The 20481-nt window shown below is 39.6% G+C and overlaps 1 protein-coding gene across 2 annotated transcripts in view; it reads right to left on the reverse strand.

Moving 5' to 3' along the window:
* Positions 1 to 4356: 4356 nt before the first annotated feature.
* Positions 4357 to 20481, reverse strand: part of LOC127627889 (NAD(P) transhydrogenase, mitochondrial-like) — a 58544-nt gene continuing 42419 nt past the window's right edge. For both annotated transcript variants that reach the window (XM_052104488.1, XM_052104487.1), the window contains exons 19-22: positions 17087 to 17168; positions 9942 to 10060; positions 9723 to 9838; positions 4357 to 6029 (exon numbers count right to left, since the gene is read on the reverse strand). In XM_052104488.1, coding sequence (XP_051960448.1) covers positions 5889 to 6029; positions 9723 to 9838; positions 9942 to 10060; positions 17087 to 17168 — 458 coding nt within the window. In that variant the 3' untranslated portion in view covers positions 4357 to 5888. The remainder of the gene's footprint in view (positions 6030 to 9722; positions 9839 to 9941; positions 10061 to 17086; positions 17169 to 20481) is intronic.

The following is a 20481-nucleotide window of genomic DNA, read 5'->3' on the forward strand; positions in this document are numbered from 1 at the left end:
TACAAGCAAAGTAAGATATTTCAAGCCTTTATTTGATATAATTTTGATGATTATGGCTTACAGCTTATGAAAACCCCAAATTCAGAATCTCAGAAAATTAGAATATTGTGAAAAGGTTCAGTATTGTAGGCTCAAAGTGTCACACTCTAATCAGCTAAACACCTGCAAAGGGTTCCTGAGCCTTTAAATGGTCTCTCAGTCTGGTTCAGTTGAATTCACAATCATGGGGAAGACTGCTGACCTGACAGTTGTGCAGAAAACCATCATTGACACCCTCCACAAGGAGGGAAAGCCTCAAAAGGTAATTGCAAAAGAAGTTGGATGTTCTCAAAGTGCTGTATCAAAGCACATTAATAGAAAGTTAAGTGGAAGGGAAAAGTGTGGAAGAAAAAGGTGCACAAGCAGCAGGGATGACCGTAGCCTGGAAAGGATTGTCAGGAAAAGGCCATTCAAATGTGTGGGGGAGCTTCACAAGGAGTGGACTGAGGCTGGAGTTACTGCATCAAGAGCCACCACACACAGACGGGTCCTGGACATGGGCTTCAAATGTCAAACGTCTTACCTGGGCTAAAGAAAAAAAGAACTGGTCTGTTGCTCAGTGGTCCAAAGTCCTCTTTTCAGATGAGAGCAAATTTTGCATCTCATTTGGAAACCAAGGTCCCAGAGTCTGGAGGAAGAATTGAGAGGCACACAATCCAAGATGCTTGAAGTCCAGTGTGAAGTTTCCACAGTCTGTGTTGGTTTGGGGAGCCATGTCATCGGCTGGTGTTGGTCCACTGTGCTTTATTAAGTCCAGAGTCAACGCAGCTGTCTACCGGGACATTTTAGAGCACTTCATGCTTCCTTCAGCGGACAAGCTTTATGGAGATGCTGACTTCATTTTCCAGCAGGACTTGGCACCTGCCCACACTGCCAAAAGTACCAAAACCTGGTTCAATGACCATGGTATTACTGTGCTTGATTGGCCAGCAAACTCGCCTGACCTGAACCCCATAGGGTCTCATGTCTCTCATCTTTCTCTTGGCAATGCCCCATAGATTCCAAACAATGCAGAAGAGCTGAAGGCCGCTATTGAAGCATCTTGGTCTTCCATAACACCTCAGCAGTGCCACAGGCTGATAGCATCCACGCCACGCCGCATTGAGGCAGTAATTAATGCAAAAGGGGCCCAAACCAAGTACTGAGTACATATGCATGATTATACTTTTCAGAGGGCCGACATTTCTGTATTTAAAATCCTTTTTTTTTTATTGATTTCATGTAATATTCTAATTTTCTGAGATGCTGAATTTGGGGTTTTCATAAGCTGTAAGCCATAATCATCAAAATTATATCAAATAAAGGCTTGAAATATCTTACTTTGCTTGTAATGAGTCTATATAATATATTAGTTTCACCTTTTAAGTTGAATTACTGAAATTAATGAACTTTTGCACGATATTCAAATTTTTCGAGTTTCACCTGTACATCAACAGTGTATATACAGCTACATATATACATGTAGACCTACATACTGTAACAGTCAATAGTACCTCTGTGCCACCTTAGTTTAATTCAAAGAGATTGTCCTTATAGAAACTTTGCATTTGATGTCTTTACCCTATGCATTACAGGACAAGTAAAAAGATTTAATGTTTATATTAATAAAAGAGTCTGCTTGTAAATGACGACCTTCTACTAGACAATACATTGAAGAAAATGTAATATCCTCCCCACTTTTGTATACAATCTTACATACATCCTATTGCTGATAGCAGTGCTGCCAAATCCAAAGTGCTGTTTACTAAAAGCTCACTCTGCACAGCAAGCCAGCGCTCTTCTGCAAAACCTCAAAAGAATGTTAACAAAAAGCCCTTCGTCTTTGACATTAACCACTCCATTTTATCCAGTGCTTCACATTCAGGGAAGTTAGTCAATAAAAGTATCTTGAAAGGACACTCGAAGTTGTTTATGTTTCTTAAATGTCAGGCCTAATAGCAAGGATATGGTAAAGGAAGGGTTGTGGCTGATCAACATTTATCTGTATTATAAGAGTGAATTGGATGAATGCTTTTAAGAAAATGTCTGTGGTGCAGTGAGCATTAGCTAGGGACAGGACGTTTGGAGATACTGTTTGTGCATGCCATCCCCTGTGTTTTAAATCAGAGTAATGTTCAGCAGGGTGAATGATGAAAGGGGTTGTATGCAGTGCATCTGGTGCTCTGTGTACTTAAACTGTTAAAATAACCAAACAGGTGGAGCAGGTGGGCATGATTTAGGAAAGAGATGATCAATTGTTAGACCTTTTATCTGCAGTCACAGTTTCCTTTGGGGATTAAGCTAAAATGCTACCATACAAACAAAAGAGATTTTGTGCAGCCATGAAACTTAATGGTGCTGGCTAAGGTAAGCATTACCATTGCTATTGCTTATACTTGGGGTTAGGGATCTGAACAAACTCCAAGAAAGAAACTTTGGCACATAACTCGTGCTTTGGAAATGAATATCTCAAATCAGCGGCATGTTGAGGTGGTGTACTTTTTCTAAGCAATCAGACTTTTTTCAAATGCCCGAGAATAAAACGGGCAGACAAATCTCATAGACTTGCATTGAAGGAGGGACCTGTGACATATCTACATACCAAAATATTCTAGACAAACTTTACCATTTAGGATCTAAGAGACTTAAAATTAGATATTTGACAAATGTTTTACAATTAAACAAATTGATGGCGCTCCAAGCCTCTCTACATTAGGGATGTACTTATTCCACACAAAAAAGAGCATCAACAACGACCAACAATGCTGATTGAGTAACCCAGTCCAGCAGGAATCAGCCACATCCTCTGACATCACTGAGACAAACCACAGTGTAATTGTCACATCTGTGGTGAAAGAACACAATGTGCCTAGCTCCAATCAACCATATTTCTTCTGGCATTTTTCAGCACTTTGACAAGGCTGACGATATCTTGTAGTGTAATAAAAAAGCCCATAAAGGCCCATTTGAAGTGCTTTCAGCACAATCACAGAGGCATCATGCTCATCCATTAGTGTTGCCACAAACATGTACAAGAACCTCCAGGACATTGGAGGGAGTGGAATCAAGAGAACTCATAAAATGTCAAACTGATAGCTGGACAAGATGTACTATAGACATGAAAGAACTAAAATTGATAAGTTAGTAACGACTGGAATGTGTTTGGGTGTAGATGAATATCACATAGCTCGGCTCAAAAACAATTAATAAATAAATTTTAAAAGAAGAGTTTATTCAAATAGTGTCGTAATTTACTCATCATTTCAATGACAGATTCTGGCTCCAAGGAAACCAGGAATTGACTGCATTCACATAATCAATGAGGAGCATAAATCAGAGGTTGCATTATCCCCTCTAAGATTACATTTCTACTTCATTGAGGGTTAAGTTTAGGGTTGGGGCTTGGGTTAGGGCATAAGGTTAATAAATTATGCTTCCCTGTTGACTGGGTTACAAAATGTACAACTTTAAAACAACCAAACAAACAAACAAAAAAAACATTTAGCACCACTCTGAGGAAATTTCATCTGAAAACTGGAGCTGGCCTCACACATGCCTAAACTTTCAACAACACTTCCAGCTTCGGCCAGTGGTTCAAGTTTTGGTAAGCACAAACTGATTTCAGCAGACGAATTTGGACCTATTGTTACTGAATTCAAAGTGAGATCCATCTTGTCGTGTTCAGTCACGTGACACATAAAACCAATGGTGTTTGTTGACAATGATGCCAACCCTGGTCCTGTACATTTAAAGGCACCATTTTCTTTTAACAAAAACAAGTGCAAATGAGATTTGAGGGCATGTTATCGTTGAACAGCTTTAATTTTGGTGCATTTTTTATTTATTTTTTGCTTAAATCCTGCTCTTTCAATCTGCCAAACAGTTTGTTTTGTGTTCCAAAGAGCAAAAGATGACAGAAAATGTATTTTTGTATTAACTATTACTTTTAATGGCAACCAAGACTTTTAAGCAGTAAAAGAACCCTCAAGTAGTACCATAACAATTCTTTCCTGAAAGCCCTCTCATCTTATAAGAGATATGGAAGAGGTGTATACTGAGATACCATCACGAATGAGTGCCACTTGCTGCAAAGGTTATAGAACCCACATGCAATTCCAAGGACTTGAGATCAGAGCAAACATCTCCACCCTTAACTCTAGACATAATTGAGAGAAAAATTCTAGGTAACTATGAAACTGACAATGTGCAATCAATGTCACTTGTGCACTGATGTTCCCTAATCAGTGTGGTCATAAAAGATTGAAGATGCTTCTATAACAGCCAATATAGGCATTGTGGTGCCCGCAATGTTGAAGGCATGCAATATTGAGAAATTACTGATCTTTCGTGCCACCCGTTATCTTATCAGGATGTTTATTAAGAGGGATGTTCTGTGATACATTGGAGAGACAAACATTTCACAGTATTACATTAAATTATTTCCTTAACATGGCACAATGAAATGTCTGAAGACTCACCCGATTCCCTTCCCTGTATTGCAGCACAGCAGAATTATCAAAGTATCATTGTTTCTACAAAAATATCCTGAAAAAGCAGGAGGGAATGCAAAACATAATCCATAAAAAATTGACAAATATTCCCATTTCCTTGTGACAATTCAATTCCCTCATTTAAATGTTCCGTCTTGCATATTAAAACTTCTAATCACAAATTCGGCATCAACATTGCAGCTTATTTGAGTGAAGGATATTGTGCCATAGAGATGCACACGTAAATTGTCAGAACTCCTACATCCACAAGATCTACGTCAAAGAACATGTGCCCAATGCAGCCAAAGTTCGAGGTAAACCTAGCGGAGGAGTGTAAGACTGGGATAGTGCCCATGGAGGAGAGTAAGATGAATTGTTTGGTCAAGTTGAAATTGTGGAGAGGTAGGGTTGTTGTAATGGTCTCATAGGATGTACACCATTAGGTCCCAGTGGGTAACATACAGTACATCTGTTCTAATCCCTGTCAAATACTGAAGAGAATTAGTGCTGGGAACAAATGTGGGAGCACAGTAGGGCAGACATACAGTAACTACTCATACTAAGTGCACTGCTATGTTGACATCCATTTGAATTTAGAGTGACTGGGGAATACAAATCATCTTATGGTGGAGCCACAGGTGTTTGCGATTCTTCTGTACATAAATGTTAAGTGAAATACAGTGGGGTTTAACATTATATCAACAGCGATCCTTCAAAGCTTTGCGATTTTTAGAGATGATTTGCACTGTTAGAAAATAGCGACCTGAAGCTGCATTGGAAAAGGTAAATTCCTTCTTATGAAAGCTTATACCACTTAGAACAATACCACATTACCAACCTCTGGTCACATAATGCACATGGTAATTTCCCAAAATAGATCTATGCAAGTGAAACAGGAAAAAAAAGCATACAGTTTAGAGTTGTCTAAAGCTTTGAAACAAACAAGTCAAATTCAAAACCCAGGAATATAATTAAAAACAGATTGTGATAACTATGTAATATAAAAATGTAGCTATATTACATACAAAACCAGATAGTAACTGGTTAGCTTTAACTATTAATGTGATAATGTAATGGGTTTTTTTTTATTTTTTTTTTTTACTTTTAGCTTAAATTTAAATGGGGACAAAAACAAATTATGGAAAACAAAAAAGATATACGGTGCACAATCAAAAAAAGGACAAGAAATACTGATAATAAACATCCTACATCTACAACTAAATAACTGATCAAAATATCGGCATAGAGTGCTTTATTAGGGGCTTGATCCTATTAATGCTAATTTTGTCTAAGGGTTTAATGGATCTGTTCAACGGGAGCGATCTTCTCATCTCCGTGATTCATCTGGTGCAAAGCGAGGACAGGTCTCCTCTTTCCTCTCTAACCCTCGCGGACCTTGGCAGACAGAGCATCGCAGGTCTTCTTGGCATCTCCCAAAAGCATGGATGTGTTTGGTTTGTAAAAGATAGGATTGTCCACAGCGGCGTAGCCAACTCCCAGAGATCTCTTCATCACAATAACCTGGAGGGATCAAACCAGAGGTTGATGCATTTTGTCTCTGATCATCAAGGAACAAAGGCGGTACTTTATGGAATAAGCTGGATAATTCACATGCAATAAAAACCTGTATGACTGTTTGCTGCCCTTAGTACTATGGGAAAAAACATTGAAGATCTAAGACACAGAGCTACTGTTTTTGAGCCAGCTAATACAAAACGGAGCAACATTACTCCTGTAAAAACAGGGCATGCACCTGCAAGTGAATTTGGAAGAATGGCTTTAGGATTTGTAAAAAAGAGTGCAAAGACAGTCCATGTTTCCAACATGTAATGGTTATTTAAGTATCTGCCATTTGCAAAATTAAGAGTCATTAGTGACTCCAGCACCAGTTTTTAGGCGGAGCAGTTTCTGGGAAAATCGGCGAGAGCAGCGCTTTGATTGGGAGCATCTGTTTGGGAAGGAGGAACACTTGGAAATTGAATAAGTAAAACCAGAGAGGAGAGCCCTTGCCACTGGTCTAGCTTCAGTGTTATTCAATACGCTGAAAGATATTTGGAACAAAATTACCCTCATCTTGAGACTTATAATCAGCAGGCAGATCCTTTTAATATTATCATCTGTCCTACAAAAGATCTGCAGATGTTCAATGCCAGCCAGGTGATCAGGACAGTGTTCATAAACACCCAACCCTCACTGCCCCCTTTTCAAGAGTCTTTTACCCAGGATCAGCATCCCTCAGGACAGGACAACATCCCATCACTAAATGATTCATAGGGCAGCTGGTTTTGTTTGGGACTGAGGTTACACATGAAGGTCTCTACAAGCTGGGAGCAATCAGTATGGGTGAATTTTGCATGAGATTCGGGATAACAAAACCTACAGATACAATCAACAGGATAACTTCAGATTCTGCAACACTATCATGTCATCAAGAGTGACAACAAATTAGAACTGGATGATAGGACAATGTAATCGGATATCGCCAATATCTAACAGATATAACAATGCAGATAGCGAAAGTCAACCATATCGAGAAATGACCTACTACGAAGTTGGTTGAGTTCCCTGGTAGAGATGTGGCATCACATCCAAGTTCATAAAAACAGGATGGCAATGCATTCCAGTTCCTGGAATTAAGACCACCTACAAACTCGAGTTGATGCTGCTTCAGAGAATGCTTAAAATCCATTGAGTTTGGCAGGGTAACTCCAGATTAATGTCGAAGTTGGTTGATTTTCCTAATTGAAATCTAGAAACACATCCAAGTTCTTAAAAACAAGAGACAGCAATTCATCTACGTTACTACAAATAAGGCCACAGAGTTTATGCTGCATCAGAGAATACTGTGAATCCGTTGATTTCAAATGGGATGGTGTGTCAGAAAAATGTAAATGCAAGGGTTTGTGAATGGCACCCAGTCATGCAACCAAAAATTGAGAACATTTGCTGAAACACATTCTGGAGTAGTCACCGATTGCCCAATTACAAATTCATGGTGGTGGGTTTAGTTGCACTTTCAGAAATCCAATTTGCTGTATTCCTGATTGATTTCTAACTGAAATTGATTTTTCCACGCTCTAAATTAGGCCCATTCCAAATCAAACACTCTGGCAGAATTTTCTCTAGCACATAGAGGCCCTAAGAATATGGACCAAAGCTTTCATGTTTACAAACACTTTAACCTGAATCTAGAATAAATAGAACAGGTTAACACAGGGCTGGACAATAATTCAATATCATATCGATATAATTTATTTTTCCAATAATGGTGATATGATTTTTAAACACATTTCCGATAGAAAACATTACGGCATTTGTCACTCACTAACGTTCAGGGCAAAGCCGCCGGTTCATTGTATTCAAGCAGAGCAGAAATAGCAGAACACAATTGGCTACGTGCTTGACATGGCAATTTTTGAAAGGGACACAAATATTAGAGCCAAAATTGTACATCTATAGGATGTGTGTAAACAGAAGACTTTTGACCATGTGGTTATTATAATTATAAAATTCTCTTGCGTCATCCATAATAGTTTAGGTTTCGTCTGTAACAGAGGGGTCTCTTAGTTATTCAACTGCAGCCATCCTACTGATCTGCCACATAACATCATATTGAGCAAAACCCAAAACAACGGTAGATCTACAATATTAGGATAATATCAGTTCACAAACAAGCTAGGTAACGTTATAATTGCTAACGTTGCGGAAAAATACAGTGGTTGTCATAATTTTTTGTCAAGACTAATTTATTAATAGCTCAGCATTATCTGTATTTAAGAGAAAATAATCACTTCATCCGATGCTTAGTGAATAAAATAGCCTTGCCACTGCCAGCCTACTTGCTCGAGTTCCACAATTAAGGAAGCACTTCGAACTCCACCAGACTTGTGTGTGTAGGTGACATAAAGGGGGAAAGCAGGCAGTGCACCAAACCACTGTGGTGCAAGGTATGGGGACTCAAAGTTTCTGAACTTAAAACTAATTTTTTGGCCCGTTTGTATTGTTTTACTACTTAGTTATTTTAAGTATATATCATTATATTTTTTTTAAATACACGGCTTGGTTTTTAATTCCCCAGCAAGTTGTTGTTGCTCACAAATTTTTTTCTGTTTACTGCAGCAACTCTGAGCACTTTAATATTCTTTATCTTAGCTGAAGAATCTTTATTTCAATCTATAAAAATAGGGGGCAGTGGTGGCTCAGTGGTTGAGGCTCAAGGTTACTGACCAGAAGGTCGGGGGTTCAAGCCCCAGCACCATCAAGATGCCACTGTTGGGTGGCTTGATCAAGGCACTTAACTCCAGGTTGCTCCGGGGGGATTGTCCCTGTAATAAGTGCACTGTAAGTCGCTTTGGATAAAAGCGTCTGCCAAATGCATAAATGTAAATAAAAATAATCAGCCTATGCTGTAGTTTCAAGTTAAAAATATTAATATTGACAAAGGTGAGATTTTTATGTTTATTTGACATTTCTTGTTTGTATGAAGGCTACGTGCAAATAAAAGGTGAACAATTTATTTGTACAGTTTTTATTTCTTAAATATTATATAGTTTTATAGGAGGTTTCATAGACTTAATTTCATTTTTCAGAAGTTTGTAGGTACAGATCCATTTTGGGCATTCTTGGCAGTTTTTCTGAGGCTTTTAAATTGTTTATATCGATATCGGAATTATATCGTATCGACTGAAATTAAGAAATATATCGTGATATACATTTTGGCCATATCATCCAGCCCTAGGTTAGTTAACATGCAATTACTCATGAGAAGGTTGACTCATTTGTAAAGTCAAGCTCCAGTATTTCAAGTGATTTCCCCAGAGAAGGCCTGGGTTTGATGAGCTTGTCATGTAGGGAGGCACACCAGCCCCTACATTTAGGAAAATTATCAGTCAGATGCTCCGAAATGTCATCATTCCAGAACAAGCGAGTCAGAGCTAATGAAATCAGCATGAGGCTGTCTTTGCTTGAGATACACCTGGACCGATGCTCGGTTACAGTGGAAACCATCTGGGTGGGAGAATGAGGGATGGACTGCATTGCATTACAGTACTTGAGGGCAATCCTTGCTATTCTGGTTTTTATTCTGGCCAAGCCATAAAAGTCTGGTACATACATATTTCATATATATTGAGAAAGCAGCTAAAACAGGATGGTTTTCAGGCTGCAATTTATATTTAGATATTAAAAGGCACTGAAATCTATTAAGCTGCTCACCTGCTTGGACTTCCAGACCTCCAAAACAGGCATGCCAGCAATGATAGAGTTGGGGTCCTCCTGGGCCGCAGAGTTCACCGTGTCATTGGCTCCAATTACCAAAACCAGGTCAGTTCCTGCAGGAGGAAGGAAGGGATGAATGAAGTTAAGTCAGTTAGCAGAATCTAGGACTATTGTTTTAGTTATGCTGACTATGCCAAATCAAAAGTAATATCATACCAGGGAAGTCATCGTTGATCTCATCCATCTCGAGCACAACATCATACGGCACACCAGCTTCAGCCAGAAGTACGTTAAGTTGGCCAGGCATGCGGCCAGCCACTGGGTGGATTCCAAACCTGAAAACACCAAAAATTTAGACCACATCTGACCTCTATGATCTCTTATACACACATGGCATCTGGAAGTGCCGCCCCTCCATACAGTCCAAGCAGAGGAGTCTTTGAACTCTTAAATAGAAGTACTTTGGGGAAGGGGTCAGGCTGTTTGCGAGAGGTTAAGAGACAAGGAAATAAGCAGAGGCAGTAGGTATCTCTTTAATACCAGAGGTAGTTAAGGGCATGAGCTCAGGGGAAATGGCTTGAGGAAGACAAGTGTACCCTAAGGGCACGTGGGCAGCTTTATGACTTCACTGTAAAAACTGAAGATCACAGCCAACAGGCTAAGGACAGACACAGGAAGTGATATGACTGCATAGGTCACCATTCAACATGCAATTACAGAAAAAGTGAATTATAAAATCAGGAACCAACAAATGTTAAAATGATGGAGATAGGTCATTATGGCAAACTATTGTCGTCCAAAAACACATTATTGGTACGCACACACACACACACACACACACACACACACACATATGGCCATTGCTTTAAATAGTTCAGTTTTTTTTTAAATGAGTCTCAACACCCGTTTTCCGTTCCATTCTGCTACACTCCAGTTGTTAAATGCAAGAACGTGTGCGAAAACCCTTTACAATACAGGACTGAATGCTGATTGGTGGATAGGACCATAAACCAGCACACTTTTACAGCGCTTCCTCAAGACCGACCAGCCATTTAGACAACCTACCGATTAGTCCATTTTGAAAATACATTGTTTTACACATCACTAAATATTATCTGAAAAACTTCTGCTATATATACTCCGAAACCAAACATGGTGTTTTTTGTTTTGTTTTGCATCAAATCCAACATCTGATCATCACTTTCTTCCAAGCAAATTCATCTGTCAGAGAGGAAATAAGGATGGAAAAAAACCTATTCAATAATCACCTAAACAGAGATATTTTAACAGACAGGCCTTAGAAATTGAGACATGGAGTTTGTCAATCGGCACTGACACTGGAAAGACACTGTGTGCGCAAACAGCCTGAGGGGAAAGAGAGTCCAAGCTCTCTCCAGTCCAAACCAGTCGATTGTTCTGCTATTACCATTACCAGTCACCCTGAATCAATATATGCTCTCTCTACATCTGAAAACAACTGCTCTTCATTTTGACCATGATAGCTTGTGGCCCACAGGAGATTCAGGCTGTCTTCCAGCCCAAACTTGTGACTCCTTTCAACAAACCAAGACTTTCCAGCTCCACCCTGCATCCAAAACAAATCTAACAGTCTTTATGAGCTGGCAGAGTGACTGACGGAGAGAATAAGGGCATCGGTTTGCCGAAGCTTGTGAGCTGCCTCACTGCCTACATATGCAGCTTCCTTCTAAGGTTGCATCCTAACTGTCATGCAACCTCATAACAAAGCTCTACATAGGCAGCAATTCAGTGCTACATAAACTGAATTTGACACAGGAGATTTAACTTGCAATTGACTTGAATAATGTGATGCTCTAACGGTGACAATCTGAAAGCTTAAAATTAGGGCTGTCAATAGATTCATTTTTAAATCAAATTAATTACATGGTGTTGCGATTAATCGCAAATACTTGCTGAGAAAGCCCCTTATATAACAATTTAATATATAATGATTATGCATATTTATATCAATATATAAATGTAAAAAATATTCAGATAATTAAAATGCATTACATTCTTGTAGCAAAAGAGTTAATCATTGATAAGACAATACAAAAAGCGGCTTTAGAATACAATGTATTGTTTACTACCATATTATTGATCATAAGTTAATCATTGGCATACAGTTCACAGCAATCCATTTCACAAGTGAATTTGTCAATCAGTTGGAGATTTATTATGAGGGCTTGTTTAAGGACTCACTTAAAATTCACTAAGGTGAATTTACACCTGCGTCAGACATTGTTTTTAAACATTTTTATTAATGCTTACAAAACTTTTACATCTAGAGCCAAGAGTTATATTAAAACAAACAACAACAAAAAGGAAAATAAATAGTTTAATAAAAATATCAAATTGTTTACATATTTCAATACACTTTACAGCTTTGTTACTAAAATTGGAAATTTTTGTTAGGTATTGCTGAACCTCTGAATTAAAAATTAAAATGAATGGTTTATAACCACCATACTTACATTTATGAATACTAAACTTTGCCAACAAAAGCAGAACATTAACCATTAATATTTCTTATGAAGAGACATGTCATAGCTAAAACAAACGAATAAAACGTTTTCAAATCAAAGTTGAAAGCTGGGAATAATATGATAACAATCTTGCAGAAATCAGACCAAAAACATGTCTAGTAGGGACAACTCCAAAAAAAAAGTTTTTTCCTCCTGCAGACCACAAAATGTACAGAATATATCGACATCACAATTAAATCTCTCTACAAGAAAATAATTAGTGAGGTAGTACTTACAAATAAGTTGGAAGGACATTTCTTTATTTTATTCGTGATTAAATATTTATGGGTAATTTCCAAATTTTGCACCATCTCAATCCAGCCACACCCCGCGTCAGACATGCTTGTGTAGTGTCTCGGGTGCGTTGCATCATAAACAAAATGTTTAGGTCACTGTGTCAAGTTAAATGTAGTTTAATACTCAATCTTTAAACACATCTCGAGATCCCTTAAATTGCATCTGCGCTCCAAGTGTTTTGAATGCAAGAATGTAACACATTTGTATTGTTGCTGCTGAATGTTGTTTTCTTCACTGTATAAACTGCACGTTGCGCATACAGCTGAAATTTCACTTACTGCCCTCTGGAGTAAACGGGTGGTACTACAAGCTTGCATTTCTCAGGACTCTTCCTTATGGTCTGGGGGAAGTGTGATTATTTGCGTACATTTTTTTTAACGTGTTATTTTTTGTAAAATTAATCGCGCTGAATTAACGCATTAAATCGGCAGCCCTACTTAAAATGCATAACTCAATTCCTGGGTAAAAAACACATTTTAATTACACAAACACTTTAAATCTATACTTTTCAGTATTGAATGAAATAATTTGTTTATTAAATCAACATTTCTCTTGGTTTGTCTACAATCTTGGAATCTTTGTTGGAAAGATGAAATCCTTTTTTTTTTCCTTTTTCAGCTCATCAAGAGTGCATTTGGGATTGCCTTTTTGGAGAAGGATCCATCCTTAAAACTAGACCAAAACGAGGCATCTTGAGGCCGCATATACAGTGGGTACGTAAAGTATTCAGACCCCCTTAAATTTTTCACTCTTTGTTATATTGCAGCCATTTGCTAAAATCATTTAAGTTAATTTTTTTTTCCTCATTATTGTACACACAGCACCCCATATTGACAGAAAAACACAGAATTGTGAACATTTTTGCACATTTATTAAAAAAGAAAAACTGAAATATCACATGGTCCTAAGTATTCAGACCCTTTGTTCAGTATTTAGTAGAAGCACCCTTTTGATCTAATACAGCCATGAGTCTTTTTGGGAATGATGCAACAAGTTTTTCACATCTGGATTTGGGTATCCTCTGCCATTCCTCCTTGCAGATCCTCTCCAGTTCTGTCAGGTTGGATGGTAAACGTTGGTGGACAGCCATTTTCAGGTCTCTCCAGAGATGCTCAATTGGGTTTAAGTCAGGGCTCTGGCTGGGCCATTCTAGAACAGTCACAGAGTTGTTGTGAAGCCACTCCTTCGTTATTTTAGCAGTGTTCTTAGGGTCATTGTCTTGTTGGAAGGTGAACCTTCGGCCCAGTCTGAGGTCCAGAGCACTCTGGAGAAGGTTTTCGTCCAGGATATCCCTGTACTTGTATCATTCCCTCGATTGCAACCAGTCGTCCTGTCCCTGCAGCTGAAAAACACCCCCACAGCATGATGCTGCCACCACCATGCTTCACTGTTGAGACTGTATTGGACAGGTGATGAGCAGTGCCTGGTTCTCTCCACACATACCGCTTAGAATTAAGGCCAAAAAGTTCTATCATCAGACCAGAAAATCTTATTTATCACCATCTTGGAGTCCTTCAGGTGTTTTTTAGCAAACTCCATGCAGGCTTTCATGTGTCTTGCACTGAGGAGAGGCTTCCATCGGGCCACTCTGCCATAAAGCCCCGACTGGTGGATGCTGCAGTGATTGTTGACTTACTACAACTTTCTCCCATCTCCCGACTGCATCTCTGGAGCTCAGCCACAGTGATCTTTGGGCTCTTCTCCCCCGATAGCTCAGTTTGGCCGGACGGCCAGCTCTAGGAAGGGTTCTGGTTGTCCCAAACGTCTTCCATTTAAGGATTATGGAGGCCACTGTGCTCTTATGAACCTTAAGGGCAGCAGAATTTTTTTTTTAACCTTGGCCAGATCTGTGCCTTGCCACAATTCTGTCTCTGAGCTCTTCAGGCAGTTCCTTTGACCTCATGATTCTCATTTGCTCTGACATGCACTGTGAGCTGTAAGGTCTTATATAGACAGGTGTGTGGCTTTCCTAATCAAGTCCAATCAGTATAATCAAACACAGCTGGACTCAATTGAAGGTGTAGAACCATCTCAAGGATGATCAGAAGAAATGGACAGCACCTGAGTTAAATATATGAGTGTCACAGCAAAGGGTCTGAATACTTAGGACCATGTGATATTTCAGTTTTCTTTTTTAATAAATGTGCAAAAATGTCAACAATTCTGTGTTTTTCTGTCAATATGGGGTGCTGTGTGTACAATAATGAGGAAAAAAAATGAACTTAAATGATTTTAGCAAATGGCTGCAATATAACAAAGAGTGAAAAATTTAAGGGGGTCTGAATACTTTCCGTACCCACTGTATAATCTACCTACCTTTTGATACAGCCTTCATGTCTGGAACGAGCCTATAATGCCATACATTTTGGTCTCAGTAGGCAGCTTGGTAGCTTTGGAATTGAGCAAGTGTGTCAGCTCTACCCACAGTCCTCTTGACAGGGCGACACCCCAAGTCAATTATCCCAAAAAAAGAAAAGGGGGGCTAATCGGTCCACTCTTTGGCCACCCATCTCTCCTTCTAATCATCTGCTCTAATTGGCAGCAGCTGCTGAGCTCCCAGATCAAACGAATCAACGAAAATTACACAAAAATTCCAGTCTATGTCTCTTCCAAAATCACACAGTGCCCCCCCCAGCTCAAGAGAGAACAGGAGTCTAGCTCAGATCTGACAAGGTGGCAACTGAATGAAACAAGCTGACAAAAACTTGATTGCTTCATTATCCCAAAAAATTGCATTATGCGAATTAGTACTGAAGCTCATGAAAAAAAAAAAAAGATGAGAATCGGAATTTAATAATTCTGGTCTCATTTCTCTGAACAACTCTTTTAGTACTTTTGATCAGTACCGCTTCTCCAAATAAGCATATTACGCTGTCTGATTAGGGCACCAACTCCCTAGGTGGTAGTACCAGTACTTCATCCCTTTAGTATAAGATGAATTGGCAGCACACACTGATGTTATGGATTTTAATAAAAAGCTAATGAGTGTTTGATGTTATGGATTTTAATAAAAAGCTAATGAGTGTTTGTGTTTGAGTGTGCGAGTCCCTTCATGAAATAGGCTGCGAGACCCTTTAAAGCCAGCCAAGAGTGTGGTGAGACCCGGCTACTGCTGACAGCTAATATCTAGTGGGAATAGGTGAACAAAGAATCAACCACATACAGTGAGTGTAAAATAAAAAGAGAGAGAGTGCGAGAAAAATGGACAGCCATAGACATTATGCCACTTTTAGAGAGTAAATTGAAGACAGGGGAGGAAAGGGGGAACAGCATCACGAAAAGTTGCAAGCCAGATTCCAAGTCTCTGCCAATGAGCACCACATCTCAATATTTTGAATCCTGTGCTAACTGCTAAGCCACAGCTCCATCTTTCTAAAACTGCCTGAAACAAAACTAAAAGGCTACAAGCAAGTTCAAAAACAAAAAACGTCTCAAAATAAGAAAGCTTTAACATGTTGTTTTAATCAATATGTCTTTCCGATATTGAAAAGCCTATGGGAGGTGGCCATCTGAACTCCTGTTGAAGCATCTCCGGAGTCAGGCATGGAGCCTTTCCATATCCTGCAACCTGATAAGCATAGCTGGGGAGGCGTGAAGTATTGCGTAGCCTCCACCTATCACCCTGCTCTTCACCGGCCCTTTCACAGCACCGGGAGGACTGGTGTAAACTGTGCTCTCAGATCACAGAGCATTACACGTACTCTGAAAAGGCAACAAAAGCCCCGGACAATGGAAGAACTGAATGAAGATATTCAAAAGCATTCTTTGAAAGAGAGGAGTCTGACATGCAATCTACTAGAAAAGAGAGGAGAGAGAAGGCTGCCATTCAGAGTTTAATCATGCTGACCTGCAAAACTAGTGAGCCATTCAAACACCAATCTAACTGCACTGACAAGCCTCAGACTCCCTCAACGTCTACCTACACGTCGATTTTTGGGCTCTTGATTGATGCAAGCAGAGGCGTAGAAACAACCTATAAAGTAGGTGTGTGTGGGGGGAAGGGGTTTAGGGCAGACAAACTTTTCTGCCTGGCTCTTGAATTTTAATTAGGTGATATAAAATGTAGCCCAGTGATCAGAACTGATTTGCTGAAAAGTAGGTAAGTGTGCTCTATTCATATTAGGATCACCGACTTCACATTCATTCAATCAACTACCCATGCAACTTGTTGGCATTGGCTTTTGCTTGGTCTTATAGCTAAAAAGTGTGTGTGGGAGGTTAAACTTTCAAGTTTCTCAAAGTGGTGATTGGTTTGGGGGGTGGCAGTTTTAATGGTTGCTTTGCAAGGATAGCAGATAGTGGAAAATAACGAGCAATTATTGGAGGGAAGGAATTGGGACATTGGCACAGGTCAAATCCTCTCTCAATTCCTTGTCATCTGCTCTTAAAATGCTGAGCCGTGGTGAGAACTTAGCCCAAACGCTGAGTCACTGCTCGAACCTTATCAGAGGTTAATTTCAACTTGAACAGTAAAAAAAAAAAATAATAATTCTGTGTGAATTGTGTGTATGAGATTCTTACCTGATTTTCTTGCCCTGCTCAGTCATTGTCTTGACCAGATCAGCAATGGGATACTGAGCTTTAGCTGCACACAGACCATAACCTGAATGACAAGACAAAGCAGTTATAAAAAGAACACATGTACAAACAGAGTCACAAATATAAACATATTTCAGATAATATTGGGAGAATAGACAGATAAGAGTGTTTCTGTAAATAATAGGGCGCTTCTCTGCCAGATGTAGCAATTCAAAGCAATGCGTCACTGCTTTAGCAACAGCATTTGAGGGTTGTTTCTTTAAAAGGTCAAATTCAAGTTAGTTTAACTTCAAAATTAGTGATACTGATATACCAGCAAGACCTATTAATTGGATCACATTTGACAATTTAAGACCGCTGGCATGGTCCACTTGGGCTGCTAACAGCAGTGTAAGTTCCAAAATCTACAAACACATGTTGCACATGTAAATTAAGTATAATTTATAAAACAGATAGTTCCTGTTCTGGATACTGATTGGTCAATAGCTATGCTTGATTCACGATAAAGCATAGCCATGACCTCTTCAAAGAGTTTCTATTTGAATCACTGCACACCACCCATTGCCGACCATTATTCTCCTTGCATAGCAACATTCCGTTTAACGTTTAAACAGTTAAATCAAGCGGAAGGATGGAATTTAATAATTGTATTTAAAAGAACATTTCGATGAACATTTGTGTCCTTAATATTTGTATTACAGTTGAAGTCAGAAGTTTACATACACCTTAGCCAAATACATTTAAAAAGTCAGTTTTTCACAATTCATGACATTTAATCGTAGAAATCGTTTCCCTGACTTGGGTCAGTTAGGCTCACTATATTTTAAGAATCTGAAACGTCAGAATAACAGCAGAGAGAATTATTTATTTCCGCTTTTATTGCTTTCATCACATTTCCAGTGGGTCAGAAGTTTACATACACTACTGGATCAAAAGTTTTGGGTAGCCTTCCACAAGCTTGTCACAATAAGTTGCTGGAATTTTGGCCCATTCCTCCAGACAGAACTGGTTTAACAGAGTCAGGTTTGCAGGCCTCTTTGCTCGCACACGCCTTTTAAATTTTCTATCGGATTGAGGTCAGGGCTAGGTGATGGTCACTCCAATATCTTGATTTTGTTGTCCTTTATTCACAACCTTTGCTCAATACTTTGTTGAAGCACCTTTGGCACCAATTACAGCCCATTACAGTCAGGTCTTTTTGTGTATGATGCTACAAGCTTAGCACACCTATTTTTGGACAGTTTCTACCATACTTCTTTTCAGGACCACTCAAGCTGAATCAGGTTGGATGGGGAGCGTTCGTGCACAGCCATTTTCAGATCTCTCCAGAGATGTTCAATCAGGTTCAAGTCTGGGCTCTGGCTAGGCCACTCAAGGACATTCAGAGTTGTCCCGTAGCCACTCCCTTTTTATTTTGGCTGTGTGCTTAGGGTCGTTGTCCTGTTAGACCTGAAATGGACCTTCGCCCCAGTCTGAAGTCCAGAGTGCTCTGGAGCAGGTTTTCATCAAGGATGACTCTGTACATTGCTGCATTCATCTTTCCCCTCGATCCTTACTAGTCTCCCAGTTCCTGCCGCTGCAAAACATTCCCACAGCATGATGCTGCCACCACCATGCTTCAATGTAGAAATGGTATTGAGGTGATGAGGTTTCCTTCAGACATGACGCTTGCCATTCAGGCCAAAGAGATCAATCTTTGTTTCATCAGACCAGAGAATTTTGTTTCTCATAGTCTGAGAGTCCTTTATGTGCCTTTTGGCAAACTTCAGGTGGGCCATCATGTGCCTTTTACTGAGTGGCTGGCCACTCTACCATACAGGCCTGATTGGTGGAGTGCTGCAGAGATGGTTGTTCTTCTGGAAGTTTCTCCTCTCTCCACAGAAAAATGCTGGAGCTCTGTCAGAGTGACCATCAGGTTCTTGGTCACCTCCCTGACTAAGGCCCTTCTCCCCCCGATCACTCAGTTTGGACGGGCGGCCAACTCTAGGAAGAGTCCAGGTGGTTCCAAACTTCTTCCATTTACTAATGGAGTCCACTGTGCCCATTGGGAGCTTCAATGCTGCAGAAATGTTTCTGTATCCTTCCCCAGATCTGTGCCTTGATACAATCCTGTCTGTGAGGTCTACAGACAATTCCTTGGACTTCATGGATCAGTTTGTGCTCTGACATGCACTGTTAACAGTGGGACCTTATATAGACAGGCTTGTGCCTTTCCAAATCATGTCCAATGAACTGAATTTACCACAGGTGGACTCCAATCAAGTTGTAGAAACATCAAGGATGATCAGTGGAAACAGAATGCACCTGAGCTCAATTTTGAGTGTCATGGCAAAGGCTGTGAATACTTATGTACATGTGATTTAAATGTATTTTTATTTTTAATAAATTTGCAAAGATTTCAAACAAACTTATTTTCAAGTTGACATTATGGGGTATTGTTTGTAGAATTTTGAGGAAAAGAATGAATATAATACATTTTGGAATAAGGCTGTAACATAACAAAATGTGGAAAAAGTGAAGCCCTGTGAATACTTTCCGGATACACTGTACATTATGTTCCTTCCTCACGAAGCCATCTATTTTGTGAAATGCACCAGTCCCTCCAGCAGCAAAGCAGCTCCACAAAATAATGCTGCCACCCACATGCTTCATGGTTGGGATGATATTCTCTGGGTTGCAAGCCTCACCCTTTTTCCTCCAAACATAAAGATGGTAATTATGGACAAAGTAAAATTTTTGACCAGAGAACATTTCTCCAAAAAGTAAGATGTTTTTCCCCATGTGCACTTGTCTGGCTTTTTTATGGCATTTTGGAGCGGTGGCTTCATTGCAGAGCAGCCTTTCAGGTTATATCGATATAGGACTTGTTTTACTGTGGATATAGATACTTGCAGCATCTTCACAAGGGCCTTTGCTGTTATTCTGGGATTGATTTGCACTTTTCGCACTAAAATACGTTCATCTCTAGGGAGACAGAATGTATCTCCTTCCTTGAGCGGTATGATTGCTGCATGGTCCCATGGTGTTTATACTTGCGTTGCATGATTTGTACAGATGAATGTAGTACCTCCAGGTGTTTGGAAATTGCTCCCAAGGGTTTACTAGAATAGTGGAGGTCCACAATTTCTTTTCTGAGGTCTTGGCTGATTTCTTTTGATTTTCCCATGATGTCAAGCAAAAGGCACAGAGTTTGAAGGTAGGCCTTAACCCTCAGAGCCCGACGGCATCGTCCACGACATCACACGGCACCTCCGATAAATATTTATATAATTTGATGAAAGTTTTATCGATTTTCTTACCGTTTTTTCCAGCAGAAAGCTAACGAGCTAGCCATCACGGGGGTGTCTTTGGTGTCTTTGTAGCCTTTACAGAAGGTT

Source organism: Xyrauchen texanus, chromosome 34 (assembly GCF_025860055.1).
Source record: "Xyrauchen texanus isolate HMW12.3.18 chromosome 34, RBS_HiC_50CHRs, whole genome shotgun sequence".
Classification (NCBI taxonomy): Eukaryota; Metazoa; Chordata; class Actinopteri; order Cypriniformes; family Catostomidae; genus Xyrauchen; species Xyrauchen texanus.